Below are 16,584 nucleotides of genomic sequence, written 5' to 3'. Positions count from 1 at the left end.
TTAAGATGATATGGTCCTTGCTTTGAGTTGCTTACAATCTAAGATGCATGATGAATTCTTTGACTAGATACTAGGGATGGGCCCAGCCAAAGTTTTGGGTCTGAACATACCCAAACTTTCAGCTGTAGCCTATCCCTACTAGGCACATAACATTTAAAATGAAAAAAGATTATTTAGTAGGACTCTAAGGACGTTGTTATTCTGAATAGTCTAGAGTGACCTTTACGTTTCTTGCCTACAATTAGTCAACCAGTCTTCAGGATTTCCAGAATGTATGGGTTTGTACATACAAACTGGGTAGCCAGAAATCAAAACTGTGGGTATTCTGATAGCTGACTTGAGACTACTTTCCAAATTCTACTTTCTATTGTGTGAAACTCGGTTCTCTTCTCTTCTTTGCAGGAGTTTGCTTGGGGATGCAGCTGGCAGCGGTGGAGTTTGCAAGAAACTGTTTAAACTGGAAAGGTAAGTTCAGTATCCTAGTATGGATTTGGTTCACTTAGAAGAAAGCTTATTCTTTATATGAACTTTATATTATTCAGATCATAGTATTATGTGTTTAGATCAATGTGAAAAAATTCGAAGAGCTAGATTGTGAATTGGATTATATGCCTATGAAAGGGAGTAAGAACTCTCTTTCTACCCCTGTGCAGGCTACTCAGATCTTGGTTTCAGGAGCATAGGAATACACTGGGCAGCTCACCTCTATAGTCTGTCCCTCAAGCAAGTGGGTAGGTAGTGGTGGGGAATGGGAGGAATGTTGGCTCCATCCCACTACTTATTGAGCAGAGTAGCCAAATAAGTGCAGGATGGGTAGTAATTTAGTGCTGGTTTAGGCCAGCAGTAAATTGTTGCCCTCAGGAACAAGTCGGTAGTAGGGGAGGAAGTGAGACTCTGGTGAGTCTCTGTGAGTATGTCTGCACTTCAAGCTAGAGGTGTAATTCCCAGCTCGTGAAGATGTACCCACTCTAGCTCTGATCTCACTGGCACACTGAAAACAGAGTGTAGTTGCAAAAGCATGAGCAGGAAGAGGGGCTAGCCACACTGACTACATACCTGTCTGAGACACTGGGGCAGGCACTACCCTGTCCCACTGCTCATGCTGCCGCAGCTACACTATTCTTAATGTGCTAGCTCAATCAGAGCTAGCACAGATGTTTCCTTGAGTTGGGAATCACACCCCCTTCTTGACGTTTCGACTTACCCGGAGGCATTGTGCTTCCTGATGCTGCTGCTGGGGTGTTGTACCTTACACACACACCTTTACGAGGCTGTGCCTAAGGGCACAATATAGTCCTACAAGCCAACAAAGATGATGATCTAGGATGATGAAAATGTATGGTGGTTATTCTGAATTTTTTGTGTTCCAGATGCAAATTCTACAGAATTTGACCCAAACACAAAATACCCTGTTGTAAGTACTGATTTGTTTCTTCTGTGTGTTTTCTTAATACCCCTTTTTTGCCTTGGTTAGATGAAAGGCTATGTATCTTTTTCATGTGTTGTGACATGAAGAGATGTCTGCTGTCCATATTCAGTATATTTATTGTTTAAATGGGAACTCAGCACTATAATGAAGATGTAAGAGTAATGAAGATATAATGTTGATTTTTATATCAGAGTAATTTGCATGGCCACAGATTGATATAAGCAGAGGATAAGGATTGTAACGAGGTTACCATAGAGTAAAACATAACAAGAAGCTATAAGGAAGGAAAGATCTCTTATCAAAACACAAATTTTTGCAATAAAATTGCAGGGAAAATAAAGAAAAGGACTGGTATAATTTTTTTTATGTGATAGGTTTTTTTTTTCCAAATTTGTTCTAGTGTCACAAAGAGAAAGTCCTTCTTTAGGACAGTTTTCTATGCTGTATGTTTGATGGGACTGTCCCAAAGCAGAGGAAAATTGGTCAAGCACTTAAAAACATCATAGTGGATTTAATAAAAGTGAAAGTACAAATGGTTCCAATCATAGTGATTTTGGATCTTCCAGATAGAAAGTCCTCTTGACTCAGTAATATAAAGTTGCACTCACATCATCCATGTGTGCTCTGGCAAAATCTTGGAAGGGAGCCCCCTGATAATATCTCATAGTTGAGGAGAGGATGTAATATTCTCATAACAGGAAAGCTCACAGACTATCTGAAAAATGGAGATTTCTAGAATATGAAAAAGATAAGACAAGAGAAATGTTTTAGATATATATTGAATTAACAGACTGCTAAATGTTAAACTGCTGCTCCAGTGTCAGCTTGCTCCAGAAGTGTTAGGTTGTAATCTGAAATGTAAAAATGGATTTTTTGCTTAGTCTTCAAAAGACTGCATGCTTACAGACTGCATGCTTCTTTTGCATCTAAGAAAAATTGACCCCTGATGAATTCCATAAATCAATGTACTCTTGAAACCCTGAACATTATCAAGGTTATCTTAAGCCTGTTTGGTGGGCAGGAAGTTTAGATGCAGAAGGGCCGGGCTACAGGGAAGACTGATCTTAGGATGCACTGAATGCATGTCCTTGGGAAGGGGGCATCAGCAGAATTTCTTCCTATCATGCCGTTACAGTTTATTCCCTTTCCGGGTCTCACCTACTAAACCTTGTTGCAGGTGACATTTAGCCCCCTCAAAATGTTCTTGTCAGTAATCTCATTTTACTTATCCTGATGTTGCCATGTTTCTTTATTGTTAAGTAGATGGTCTTTGTAACATGCCATTGAAGTGCTATGGATTATTTGTATCCTTTGAAAATCCCTTAATCCTCACTAAAGATGGACCTGAACCAATACCCCAGGTCTGAATGTCCCACGCTTTGAGTTAATTTTGGTCTGGATCTGAATCAAGATTTAAACTTGTCAGCATGAGCTCATTGCTGGCTTTTACTTTACATGCTGTATTCTTTTATCAATTATTACAGAGAACTACTGTTTATTACAGTGTAATAGCAATCAGTCCACAGTACAATATTTTTTAGCCTGTTCAAATCCATACTTCAACTCTCACAGCAATTTTCTGTGTTAAAGTGCAATAATAGTACTAAATGTTAGAACAATAGCAAGTGGACATCTGTGTTGATGACCATGGTTTGAAGATAAACACGAAGAAACCTGAAGTTTTGCAAGTGAAGAGGGTGGAAAAAGAGCTGTTGATTGAAGCTTCAGAAGAGACACTCAAGGAGAAGAAAGAATCTGTGTACTTGGTGTGACAAAGCTCTGTCCTTGCCTCCGTGGGTCCCGTGTTTCCTGGCAGATTTCACTAGCCTCAGAGGCTCACTATAACCCTCCACGTAACCCTTCTTTCTCTCAAGAAAAGGGTCACAGTCTGCTGAGCCATTTTCATCATAAGCCAGCAAGGGAGGTGAGGAGAAGTTATCCTTCCTTGCACAGTCTCTGTTGTCTCCCAGTCTCAGTGATTAATCAAGGGGCAAAGGTGGGGGGGAAGCCCAGTCCCACCCTCTACTCTGGGCTGCAGCCCAGGGACCCTAATAGTATCAGCTATGGTAGCTGACCATTTAGAAACATGACGTATACAATTCCCTGGGCTACTTCCCCCATAGCAGCACCCACTTCCTCAAGCTCCACTTCACCCTTACCTCAGGGCCTCCTTCCTTGTGCCTGATATGGTGTGTACTGCTCAGTCTCTCCAACAGCACAACTTCCTCCTACAGCTCCTGACATGCACACCCACCTGACTGACTGGGCGGCTTTTAACTACTTTCAGCCAGCCCCTGATTGGCTTCAGGTGTCCCAATCAACCTAGCCTTCTCCCTGCCTTCTGGAAAGTTCTTAATTGGCCCCAGGTGTCTTAATTGACCTGGAGCAGGGATTTGTTTAGCCTGGAGCTAATATATCTATCGCCCACTACTTTTCTATAGCCATCTGGCCTTGCCCAGTCACATTGGGAAGTACACTGAAGGTATAAACTGCAGTTAAAAACATTCACCTGGCCCATGCCAGCTGACTCACGGGGCTTGAGCTATGGGGCAGTTTAATTGTGGTTCAGACGAGCCCAAGCCCAGGGTCTAGGACCCCGCAAGAGGGGAGGATCCCAGAGCTCTGACTGCAACCCAAGCCCGAATGTCTACGCCACAATTAAACAGCCGCTTATCCCGAGTCAGCTGGCACAGGCCGACTGCGGGTGTCTTTTTGGAGTGTAAACATACCCTTCGTGCTATCAGAGAGAGATCTGGAGAATTGAAAAGAAGAGCCCACTGTGCGTGAGTGACAGTGAAAACGATAGAAGTACTGTAGGACCTCAGTTAAGTAACAAACTGACAGGAAAAGTATATGTTGCATGTGTTTTTCTCTGCCTGCTCTGTGGTTTAGAAATGGTGGGGTCTTTTGCACATGGAAGAAAAAAGTTTTTCTGTGGTTCTAAGATACAGGTAGTAGCACATAATATATTGAGAATGGCAGCCAAGTGGAGGGAAGACAGTGTGTGCATGGAAGAAATTAGGGGAAAGATGAATGTGGGACTCCCAGTAATAAATAGGCTGGAGAGTGCACATTTGAAGTGGGTGGACAAGTGATACTAATGAGAGAAGAATGATTTGCAAAGAAAGCATGGGAGGAAAAGGATAGCAAGAAAGGATGTGAAGACAGAAGATACGATGAAAAGACTGTCAAGAGAAGATTGAAGAGAAAAGGACTGGAACTCTAAGACCTATGAACCCCTGCAATGGACCAGAAGGAATAGCAAAGACTTGTGGGCACCTCTGACCCCATACAAAAGGGAAAAGGTGTTGAGAAGTGAATTGAAGCTCATATCTATGACAACATATTGCTGTTGTACAGAAATATCATGAATCATTGGGAGATCTGCAGCGTTTTGATAGTATTGAAGGAGAAGCAAGACATACATTCAAGTACAATTTATATGAAGAAAATAATGGAATAAATGTAAAATCTGAAAGTCACAAAAGATTAATGTAATGAATGGAGTTTAAACAGTTTGTGTGTGATGTGCATAACAGCTACTCTGCAAAGCTTGTTTCTGAATCTTAATCTGTATAGCGGAAATGCTGATATTTCACAGCTGAACTCTGAGTGAGGCAAAGAGAACCTTCAGTTGTTTCAACTGGGCATCTTACCATATTAATACCTGTAGCCCTAAAGGCTTCAGTTTAGCAGAGCCTGCATTGTATTAAAATATTTGGATATTGTTTATAGTAATGGACAGAAATAATTTAAGGGGTATCAGGTTAGTGAGGTTTGTGAATTATTGAGGCCATAGAGATGATTTCATGCAACGTGAGAGCTGATGAGGGAACACCACGTCATTCCCGTGGTAACACCCTCAGCAACTCAGTAAGGCTTGAATCAGAAGTAGAGCACTTACTGTACTACTCTTCCTTGTGTTGGCTACTCCTCCTCTGGAAGTTGCTCCTTGAGAATGGGAGTGGAGAAACACTGGTCCAGTAACAGTTGTGTTTTGCTTGTTTTGTTTTGTTTTTAAATAAAAAAAATAGGACCATGTGATTGCTGAACCATGCCAATAAGCAAGGATTCTCAGGGGAAGGTGTAGAACTTGGAATTTCTTGTAACTCTTTTTAATTTACTACACATAGTATTGCCAACCTCAAGTGTTCATAAATCATGAGCTGAACCCCAGAAATCACGAGATTGGCTTAACACTCATGAGATTTCTAAAAATAATTAATAAATTTGGGGTTCTTTTTATTTGTCTTCTTGGATTTGAGCTTGTAAGAGTCTGTTTTACAGCTTTTCTCTGCAACCATGAAGGCTAGGAACTTATTTAAATAAAAACAAAAAATAAAAGCTAAGATTTTCACACAATCACCTGACTCAAGGAGCTGCAGCTAAGAAAAACAGCAAAATATCACAAGAATCATGATAAAAATCGCAAGAATTGGCAACACTATTAATTGACTGTGTCCTTGGAACTGTAATGGCCCAAGTGATACTGCTGTAATAGAATGCACAGAAACTGTTTTGATCAAAAGTTTTTAGCACTGTGAAGATTTTCTTTTTGAGATATTTGCTTCTCATTCTAAAGTTGAAGAGGTAAATGTTGTGACTTGACTTGTTTGAAGAGTAACTAAGGCATACTTAAGCTGTAAGGGAGTTTCCTACCGTGTTGTTGATCTATATCAGCTCAACTATTATTCATCTATTTCATCTTGTTCCATGGTTCAGTATGATTACAAAAGCATTACTTGGCATTGATCCTGCTGACACACCCAGGAGAAACTTTATGCACATGAGTACTCCTGCTGAGCTTCATGGGTAGTCAGAGGGGCTACACGCAGGAGTTAAGCCAGTCTGTACGTGTTGGAGGACTGGAACCATAGTGTGCAGTTGATATTTCAGTGCTGAGAAACTATTTGATAGTTTCTGCATACAAAACACTGGTTTATGAGTTTCTTTTGTGACTTGCACATTATAAAGTTTATCTACAAAGTTTGTTTTAAACAAAATTTTACCATTTTTCCTTCCCACATGGTGAAAACCATTATAAAATGTGTCTAGAGGATTTAAATTAAAGTGGACATGTCTGAGTTTCCTGTTACAGTTATTAGCATTTATGCATTTATCCATCCTTGCTTTAGCTCTAGAAATAGTCTTGAACGAAAATCTTTTATCTGAATGTCACAAAATAATAATCAATAGTTCTTTTAATCTGTAGAACTCCAAGTACATTGCACAGATGGAAAGTTTCATCTATAGATGGGGGAAGCAGTAGCACAGAGAGGTGAAGTGACTTTCCCAAGGTCAACCAGTCCGTCAGTTGCAGAACCAGGCATAGAACCCAGCTTGTCTGACTCCCAGCCCAGTGCTGTATCCATCATATCGTGCATGTTAGAATTCCATATCCAGATTCTGAAGCTTGGGCCCAGCTCTGTTTAATATAGATTTGATTTCACAAAGGGAATGTCGGCTAGATGAATGATGGCTGGTCAGGCCCAGAAACTCATGCTATCTAATTCCAGCTGTGTTGATAACTTGCTGCATGTGTTCTATGGTAAGGCCTTTAATCTTTTTGCCTCTGTTTTCTGACCTGTAAAATTGGAATGATAATACCTACTGACCTTGCCTGGCTGTTGTGAGGATTAATGTACTTCATGTTTTTTCAACACTTTGAAATAGTAATGCTCCAAGTTGTATTATTATTCTGTGGAATAATTTTATACTGCAAATAATACATTTAGGGATAAATTCTGCACTGTTTTCTTTGTACATTCCTTGCAGCCCTTTGCAGTAAATGTGTTTACACAGCGTGTTAGGGCAGAATTTGATCCAAATGGTCAAAGGCATTTTGTTTTTATTCCCCCTCTTTCCCCACAATATTAAATCAGGTTGTAATCTTTTCTGATGAGCTCTTGCGTTGTGGTCTCAGTCTTTTATCTGCTGATGCCTCTAATATAACTTTTGTAAAAATGGCTCTGTCAGTACTAGCCTTGAAAATGCTGATTTTATTTTTAAAACTTTATTTTCCATGATATTTCTGATATTACATATGGTACGAAGTGCTCCTGACATTTTGGAATAAGTAAAATGTAAGCATTTTTCATAACCCGGAGCCTTGGATTAGAAGTGGGCTTTGGGAGGAAGTGACACTTTTATAACACTATTTAATGTTTACTTCCCGTTGCCTGCTTTTCCTATAACTTACAAGAGGTGTTAGCAACACAGTCAAAGTCAGAAATTTCTCCTATTGTATAACAGAGATAAAAAGAAAAGAAATATAGATCCCAGACCTGCAAATGCTTACACACATGAGTAATCCCATTTAGTTCAGTGTGATTACTTGCATGCATAAAGTTGCTCACATACAGAAGTATTTGCAGGGTTGGGTTCATAGCCAAAATTGGAGTAAAAACAAGGTGTATGAAAATAGTTTATATTTGGCCAAAAATAGACTATTTGAAAAATAATTTTTCTCCAAGAAACACTAGCTACTTAAGGACTGAAGTGTACACAGTAGTCTATTTTAGGTACCTTATTTTATCTCACAATCTTTAATTTATCCTCTCAACACCCCTGTGAGGTAGGAAAGTGTTCTTATCCCTATTTTACAGATGGGGAACTGAGGTACAGAGAGGCTAAGTGACTTGCCCAAGGTTACAAAGGACATCTGTGGTAGAGCAGGGACTTGAACCCAAGTCTCCCAAGTTCTAAGCTAGTGGTCTATCCTCCTTCTTACAGGGATGCCTTATTTTTAATTTCGTTTCCTTGTGTTTTATTAGTTTCTTCTCAATAAGGTAACTAATAATACCGATAGCAATTACTATGATGCTGGAATTTTCTGATGTAGGCTATGTGCTGAAAGGATTAAAAAGAGAATCTAAAAAAAATTGTAAATGTTTTAATGTGCAAAAATAACTTCATCTGATGTGGACCTGATCATACTCCTCCCAAAGATGACTAAATCTGTAGGGGACAATAGAGAGGACTGATGTTGCAAGGCTAATTGGGCTTGTGTTGAAAAGAGGAATGAATATGCTAAATATTTATTAAGAGATTGAATCCTACACTCCCGTGAAGTCAGTGTCTAAATTCCTATTCATTGAAAGAGGTTAAGTGTTATTTCTATGCATAAATTTTATTTTGTATTTATAACAAATACAAAAAAGCAAACTTCAGAAGTTGTAAATGTATAGTGTGACAGGGTCAGGCCAGATGGCTACAGGAGAGTGATAGAAGGCAGATATATTAGCCCCAGGTTAAGTAGGTCCCTATTCCCTGGGTAAGGTAACAGGGAAGGTTCCAGAACAATCAGGAACTTTCTGGAAACAATTAAGGCAGACAGGCTGATTAGAACACCTGCAGCTAATCAAGAAGCTGCTAGACTCAATTAAGGCAGGCTAATCAGGGCACCTGAGTTTAAAAAGGAGCTCACTTCAGTTTGTGGTGCGTGTGAGGAGCTGGGAGGAAGAGGCGCAAGAAGCTGAGAGTGAAAAGGCGTACTACTGGAAGACTGAGAAGTATAAGCATTATCAGACATCAGGAGGAAGGTCCTGAGTTGAGAATAAAGAAGGTGTTGGGAGGAGGCCATGGGGAAGTAGCCCAGGGAGTTGTAGCTGTCATGCAGCTGTTACAGGAGCCACTGTAGACAGCTGCAATCCACAGGGCCCTGGGCTGGAACCTGGAGTAGAGGGTGGGCCCGGGTTCCCCCCATCCCTCCATCCCCCCAACTCCCTACTTGATACCGGAGGAGTTGAACTGGACTGTGGGTTCCACCAGAGGGGAAGATCTCTGGCCTGTTCCCTGATCCACTAGGTGGATCAGCAGAGACTGCGGGGATTGTTCTTCTTCCTTTCCCCATGCTGGCCATTGATGAGGCTAACTGAGTGAACGGCAGATTTGAGCGACGAAAGTGGCCAAACTGAGGGCTGCTGTGAACCTCTGAGGAAGCAAATCCACCAATAAGCGCAGGACCCACCAAGGCAGAGGAGGAACTTTGTCACGATAGCCAAACCAGAAAAATGTCTTACCACTTTTGTGAAAGAGTGAAATCTCCCTTCCTTTAGAGTATTCCCACTCTGAATATTTTTCAGGGCCACCTCAAATCCATTAAAAAAATGCATATAAGATGTCCCCTCTATGAGACTGACAGGAATTAGGATCTGAACCAATAGAAATATGTCTCATCTACTCTCTGCAGCTATGTAGCCATGTACTGTAAGTTGTTCCCAATTTAGGGCCTGATTCAGAAACATGTTTGGTGTTTCCTATGAAGTGCTGAGCACTTTCAACATCCCCTTTCTTCAGTGGGAGTTGAAGATACTTAGCACCTTTCAGGACTGGACCCTTAAAGGGTAAAGGGTCAGATCTCCCTTAAAGAACAGGTGTTTGGAAGTTTCATTGTAGCAAAGAGATCTGCTCTCGAATTGGAACAGCTAGCTGTATTGGTGAAAGGATTTTCACAATAATACAAACATCATCCCACCCAACTGCAATCCAGACCTGTCTCTCATAGTTGCGGTGAATGTTGCTTGCTAAAAGGTTCCCAGAAGGAGCAAAACGTTACTTTAAAAATGTAAACAGTGAAGTATATTTTTGGAACATTTTTTCTTTGTACTGTCTGTCATAAGGCAGAACATGATGCCAGCAGAGAGAATGGTGGATGCTCTGCTTGTAGCCATGTACTGTAATGTACTGACCATCCATCTAATTCATCATCAAATGTTTTTTTCTGGGTCCTGTGGAAAATAAATAGAACGTAATCATGAAATTAAATGCTGTACCATAATGCATATGCAGAAGCAGGACAAATGAAGGATGCATAAACAACTTTAATTCTGACATTTCCTAACTTTGTGTCCTTGACTTTCTAACCCTAATAATGTTTTTTTTAAATTAGTTCTTAACTGTAACTTAAAGTTGTTAAAGTAAACGAATATCAAAGATATTTTATTATTATATTGTCAATAGCAAGAATATGTGAAAGAAGGAATTGAAACCTTTAGTGTCAGAATGGTTTAATGAATATATCCTGTTAGAACATAGGCCATCAGAGCAGAGGTCACAGACACATTTGTGATACAGTAGAACCTCAAAGTTACGAACACCAGAGTTATGAACTGACTGGTCAACCACACACCACATTTGGAACTGGAAGTATGCAATCAGGCAGCAGCAGAGACCAAAAAAAAATTAAAAATGCAAATACTGTATAGTACTTTGTTGAACGTAAACTACTAAAAAAATAAAGGGAAAGTTAAAAGAAAAAGATTTGACAAGGTAAAGAAACTGTTTCTGTGCTCATTTTGTTCGGGTGGGGAGGGATAGCTCAGTGGTTTGAGCATTAGCCTGCTAAACCCAGGGTTGTGAGTTTAATCCTTGAGGGGGGGCTGTTTAGGGATCTGGGGCAAAAATTGGGGTTTGGTCCGACTTTGAGGAGGGGGTTGGACTAGATGACCTCCTGAGGTCCCTTCCAACCCTGTGATTTAAATTAAGATGATTAAAAGCAGCATTTTTCTTCTGCACAGTAAAGTTTCAAAGCTGTATTAAGTCAACGTTCAGTTGTGAACTTTTGAAAGAACAACCATAATGCTTTGTTCAGAGTTATGAACATTTCAGAGTTACAAACAGCCTCCGTTCCTGAGGTGTTTGTAACTCTCAGGTTCTACTGTAATATGCAGGCCATATTTGATCTTAGATTTTATATAATTAATTTTGTATGTATACAGTTATGATATTCCTTACAGATTTTTACTTGATTCACCTAAGTACAGCTATTTTTGTTAGGTATATTTTGTGCATGTTATTGAGGAAAATATTTTTTTAAAATAGTAAATAGAATATGGGTAAGTTTGTATTTAACATACAAATCTTAAATATATCTAATTCAGATATTTGACTATATTGAGATGTGTGTCCTGACTTAAATTGAATTGACTAGTATATACTGTAGTGAACAATCCTTGCTGGGAGTGATAGACCGACCTTAATGTATATGGCCATATATTCCTTCCAAAACCATGAATTTAAACTAGAGGTGGGCAAGCTATGGCCCACGGGCCACGTCTGGCCCGCAGGATCGTCCTGCCTGGCCCTTGAGCTCCCTGCCAGGGAGGCTCGCCCGCAGCCCCTCCCGCACAGCCTCAGCTCATGTGCCATCAGCGCTCTGGGCGGCACGGCTGTGAGTTCCTGCCGGGCCACGCGGCTGTGAGAGCCACTACCAGGTTAAATTGCTCCCCGTAGGAATGTGCTACTTTCAGAGCACCAGGACTGGCAGCCGTAAGTAGTACACTGTAAGTAGCACATTCCTACGGGGAGCAATTTAATATACTACACCTGGGTAGGAAAGGCTGTGCCTCCCAAAACAGCCTGGCTCCTGCCCCCTATCCACGACTTCCCGCCCCCTGACTGCTCCCCTCAGACCTATCCAACCCCCCCTGCTCCTTGTCCCCTGACTGCCCCCTCCCGGGACCCCCCGCCTCTAGCCCCCCCCATCCCCCAGAACCCCATCCCCTATCCAATCCTCCCTGTCCCCGACTGCCCTGACCCCTATCCACACCCCACCCCCTGACAGGCTCTCCAGGACTCCCACATCTATCCAACCACCCCCTGCTCCCTGTCCCCTTACTGCCCGCTGGGACCTCCTGCCCCTTATCCAACCCCCCCACTCCTCGCCCCCTTACCAGGCCGCTCAGAGCACCAGCAGCCGTAAGTAGTACACCGTAAGTAGCACATTCCTATGAGGAGCAATTTAGTACACTACACCCAGCCCTCCATACAGTTTTGGAACCCTGATGTGGCCCTTGGGCCAAAAAGTTTGCCCACCCCGATTTAAACTGTACCATGTGTCAAAGTACTACCCCCACATAAAGCTGGAGCTATATAAAGGCCATTTCCTCACATCATGTTTTTGTAGCATGAAATAAAAATGTTAATTCTAAAATAACTGGGAAGTGGACCTGCTTAGTGTGTGTTGATAACCAGTATATAGGAAATACAGTACAAGGAGACCAATCCTTTTACAATAAAGAACATCTTTATTATCTGCTGATAATGTTATCACAATAAGTAAATCTGTAAATACATATATATATAATATATACTTTTTATGAATGCCAAGTTTTTTCTCTCTTCTTTTGCCAGTGGTAGTGGTCCTCCTTTTGTCTTACTGGCCTGTGCCAGTTACACGTTTTATAATGGACACAAATTCTTCAAAGCTGACTTTCCCATCATTATTTTTGTCCAACGATTTAATTATGTTATCGAGAGAGAATGCACCCTGTTTTTATGGGAAAATAATTTAACTAGTTAAGTAAAAAAATTAATGGTCACAGATCCTTCCTGATAAGAAACATAGCCCATAAAGTAGGCTAAATATCAATGTTACTATGGAGGTGTTGCTACTACTATGGGATCTATCAGTAAGTACATGTCGTGTGTGTGTGTGTGAGATTGTTATATTGACTAACCAAGAAATGCAATGTCCACAGTCTGCTAAAGTTGTTATCAATGATGTACCAGTCCTCTGAACAGTGTGAGCAATCATCTGCCGTTCACTATAGAAGAGCATTCCTAAGAAATAGTTAAAATTCTCACAGACTATCAAGAAATCAAAATGTCCCCATGTGCAAGAGCCAGTGGACTCAGTGCAACCAAACACGCCAGAGGTTCTTGAACAAATCTCTACAGCAAGGCTTCATTATGACTAGGCTTTCATTCTGATGTAGGTAAATTGAGTTCAGACTATATAACAAAGATGGGGAAAGAATGATAGGAGCAGTAGCATAGACTCACTGAGCTACAGTGGCCACCATTAAAAGTCAACATCTACCACACAGTGCTATCTCAGGGTCTAACCCAGAGCCCACTTACATCAGTTGAAAGAATCCCATTGACTTCACTGGACTTTGGATCAGGCCCTGAGACAGGACTGTTCCCCCCGTATTTAGAATACTCTGTATTGTATTAGCAAAATTGTTCAAATGTGGAAAATCTAGCTAAGAGCATCAACTCCTTTTAGTCCAGTCCGTATTATGAAAGTGCACATGACATTCTGGTGCAGTGAATTTTCTGAAAACATTCTTGTTAATAAGTCAAATTTATAAAGCGGGATAAACCTAATTTTGATTGTGATTTAAGCTGCTTTTTTTTGTTGTGTCATACTTTATATCTATTTCAGTGTCAAACAAGTTGCACATTTCTTCAAAAAGGAAAAATGCTACAAAAATCTACTATCCAAATTGCAAATAGAAATCATTGATAAGACAGGTGAAATGTGAGTGTTCAGTCAAATCTGGATTTATTTTCCTCCAAGGCTGAACCAGCTATGACTGATATAAAAAAGTTTTAGTAAGAAAGCACCTGAGCAGACTTACAGGTTTGTTTCCAATTAACTAAATTATGACTATAAATTATGATAATTGTTTGATAAGGAAGCACTTTTTTATACTTTATGGTTTTTCCACTAGGCTTAATTGCATATACTGGATCATGTAACAGATTTTTCTCCATCCAACAAATTGTAGCAAAATGAATAAAGTGGATTTTTGTTATTTACAAAATTCTGGAATTTCCACTGAGTTCAGGCCTTTGACAAAATGTACCAACATTGATTCAACACACCCACATTTAACATCTAAATGTCCACTCCAGCAAAGGAAACTGTTTGGAGTCCTACTGAAGTCAGAATCCAACTCCAGTTAATCTTCCAAAATCTGATCATTCTTGAAACCCCCAAATGGTGTCATATGGACATTTCTGCAGATCAAGTGGTGGTGGTGATTTTTTGCCTTTGCACTTTTCTTGAAATCACAGAGAATTATTATCTCCATTTCCATTACAGCAGGATCTTCAACTATTTACCAGCTTCTTCAGACTTCTCACCTAAGTTCTGATACTTCTGTTTTCAGAATTGAATAATTACCAGTCAAAGTCTACCTAGTATTAAAAGTCTAAAGATCCTCTGAGATTAATCAAGATACAGTTGGGATGACCAGATGTCCTGATTTTATAGGGATCAGTCCCGATTTTTGGGCCTTTTTCTTATATAGGCACCTATAACCGCCACCCCGTGTCCTGATTTTTCACACTTGCTGTCTGGTCACCCTAGATACAGTATATAGACTGCGGGGAATCTTTTATATGATCCAGTTGGTGCAACTTTGCCTTCAGAACACCTTATAAAATACATTAAAAGTATTTCTTTCATAGTGCCAAGTTGTGAACTCCGTACTCACATAGTTGTCCATTGTGAGTAACTGCTCACTAAGGCGAGTGGTGGATTCACATACTGACCCTTTGACAATGATCATTAAAGTCAATGGGGGCATAAGGCTCTGCCTTGCAGGATCAGGGCCTATATTTACATTTTTCCACCCATTCCACAGAGTACAATTGATGCTGCTTGGGCTACACTTACCTGCAGATATTGTGCAAATTGATTTTGAAGCAGGTTTTTCAGTCCATCAATGGACAGCGCGCTGGTACTACCCTCCATCAACGCATATTGGGTGAAATATTTTAAAAGGTTACCATCAAGTAAATTTTCCATATTTCTGTTTATATTCTTGAAGAATAACTGTGAAAACAAAACCAAAACCCGACATTTGAATGTTTAAAGAGAAGGAAAAAATCAGTGATGGATTTCATTCCAGGTAGCATGTGTCTGTTTTGGATGAAGAGGGCAAGTAGTTAGTATAAGCAACAATTGTTTATTATAAGTGCAGTTTTTGGATTGGAAATGATTATGTTAACCAAGCAGTTATCAACAGGTGAAAATGTAAATCTCCTCTAATATATTGAAACTATCGACTAGGTATACAGGTTTGTTTGATTTTTTTTTCCTATTGGGCCAATAATTCTCTTCCCACTAACATCTCAGCAGTGAATATGTTATCCTTAACTGTTAACCCACAGGTACAGTGGGCTTTTTCTTCAATATGATGGGTTCAACCCACTTCCAAAAGAAAACGGCAAATTAATATAAGAGATTTTAAACGTGTAATAAATTCAGATCGTACTTACCTGACTCACGAAACCCAGAACAACTAACAGAATTCAGCAGGAGTGAGAATTGTGGGGTTGGGACAGCCTTTATAGTCTGTATGCTTTCACTCCACCCTGATTATGAAATTTTTCTTTTGTCATTAAAAACAGTACACTAATTTTAATCCTATAGCTCCAATGATCAAAGGTTTTGCATACTTTAGAAAAAAGACTTAATGAAAACAATTTTACAACTGAAGGGACACCATAAACCCCTATCCATGCATTTAGATGAGATTTCATGAAGGCCTTTCTGTGGGTATTTCCCCCCTACAAACTGTGTTTTAGTTTTTAAGCTCTGCCACACCCGCTTCAGAGTTAGCCTGGGGAAATCTTCTACAGAGAGAGGCTTTTCTGTACATGCATAAAACTTTGTTGTTTCCAAAATGTATGTTGCCTGATCCTTTTTAAGGGTTAATAATAATTGTATTGATTGCCTGTTGATCCTGATTAGTGAGCTGGGTGTAAGAGGGTTCTTGTCCCAGAATCAGACTACAGAGAACTAAAACCAATACATTCAGTATCTCGTTGGGAGCCTCGGGATCTATGGCAAGGACACTCACACTGAGGGCAAAGCCAAGCCTTGGTAATTTTTATTAAAACCAGTACTAGAGACAGAAAAGCTCCAAGCCACATACACAGACAGGAATAATACAGTATTGGGGATATCTGTGGTATCATTCCCTTGCATATGCTCTTAGACTTACATACTTACACCCTTCCTTGAGGACCGGTGGTAAGAGACAAAGGACCAGCCCTGCCTCTGGCATGCTGAGTGAGTCCAATAGTCCAGGTTCCCCAATGCCCAAGATTGGTGGCAGATAAGAATATAGCTAAAGGGTCAAATGATGGAAAGCTAACCTCATCCACATGTTTCAGAGTAGCAGCCGTGTTAGTCTGTATTCGCAAAAAGAAAAGGAGGACTTGTGGCACCTTAGAGACTAACCAATTTATTAGAGCATAAGCTTTCGTGAGCTACAGCTCACTTCCTCAGATGCATATCGTGGAAACTGCAGCAGGCTTTATATATACACAGAGAATATGAAACAATACCTATTCCCACCCCACTGTCCACATGGTGGTTTGGCCTATTACAAGGCCTGAACACTATCACAAATATT

General features: G+C 40.3%; 1 protein-coding gene across 6 annotated transcripts in view; it reads left to right on the top strand.

Annotated features, from left to right (window-relative positions):
* CTPS2 (CTP synthase 2) overlaps positions 1-16,584 on the top strand; it is a 139,198-nt gene that overhangs the window by 45,876 nt on the left and 76,738 nt on the right. For all 6 annotated transcript variants that reach the window (XM_084617806.1, XM_084617807.1, XM_084617803.1 and 3 more), the window contains 2 exons: positions 403-465; positions 1,371-1,414. In XM_084617806.1, coding sequence (XP_084473932.1) covers positions 403-465; positions 1,371-1,414 — 107 coding nt within the window. The remainder of the gene's footprint in view (positions 1-402; positions 466-1,370; positions 1,415-16,584) is intronic.

This window comes from Lepidochelys olivacea (assembly GCF_965140295.1).
Source record: "Lepidochelys olivacea isolate rLepOli2 genome assembly, chromosome: 1".
Classification (NCBI taxonomy): Eukaryota; Metazoa; Chordata; order Testudines; family Cheloniidae; genus Lepidochelys; species Lepidochelys olivacea.
Note: the sequence above shows the minus strand (reverse complement) of the source record. Positions and strands in the feature narration are given on the sequence as shown.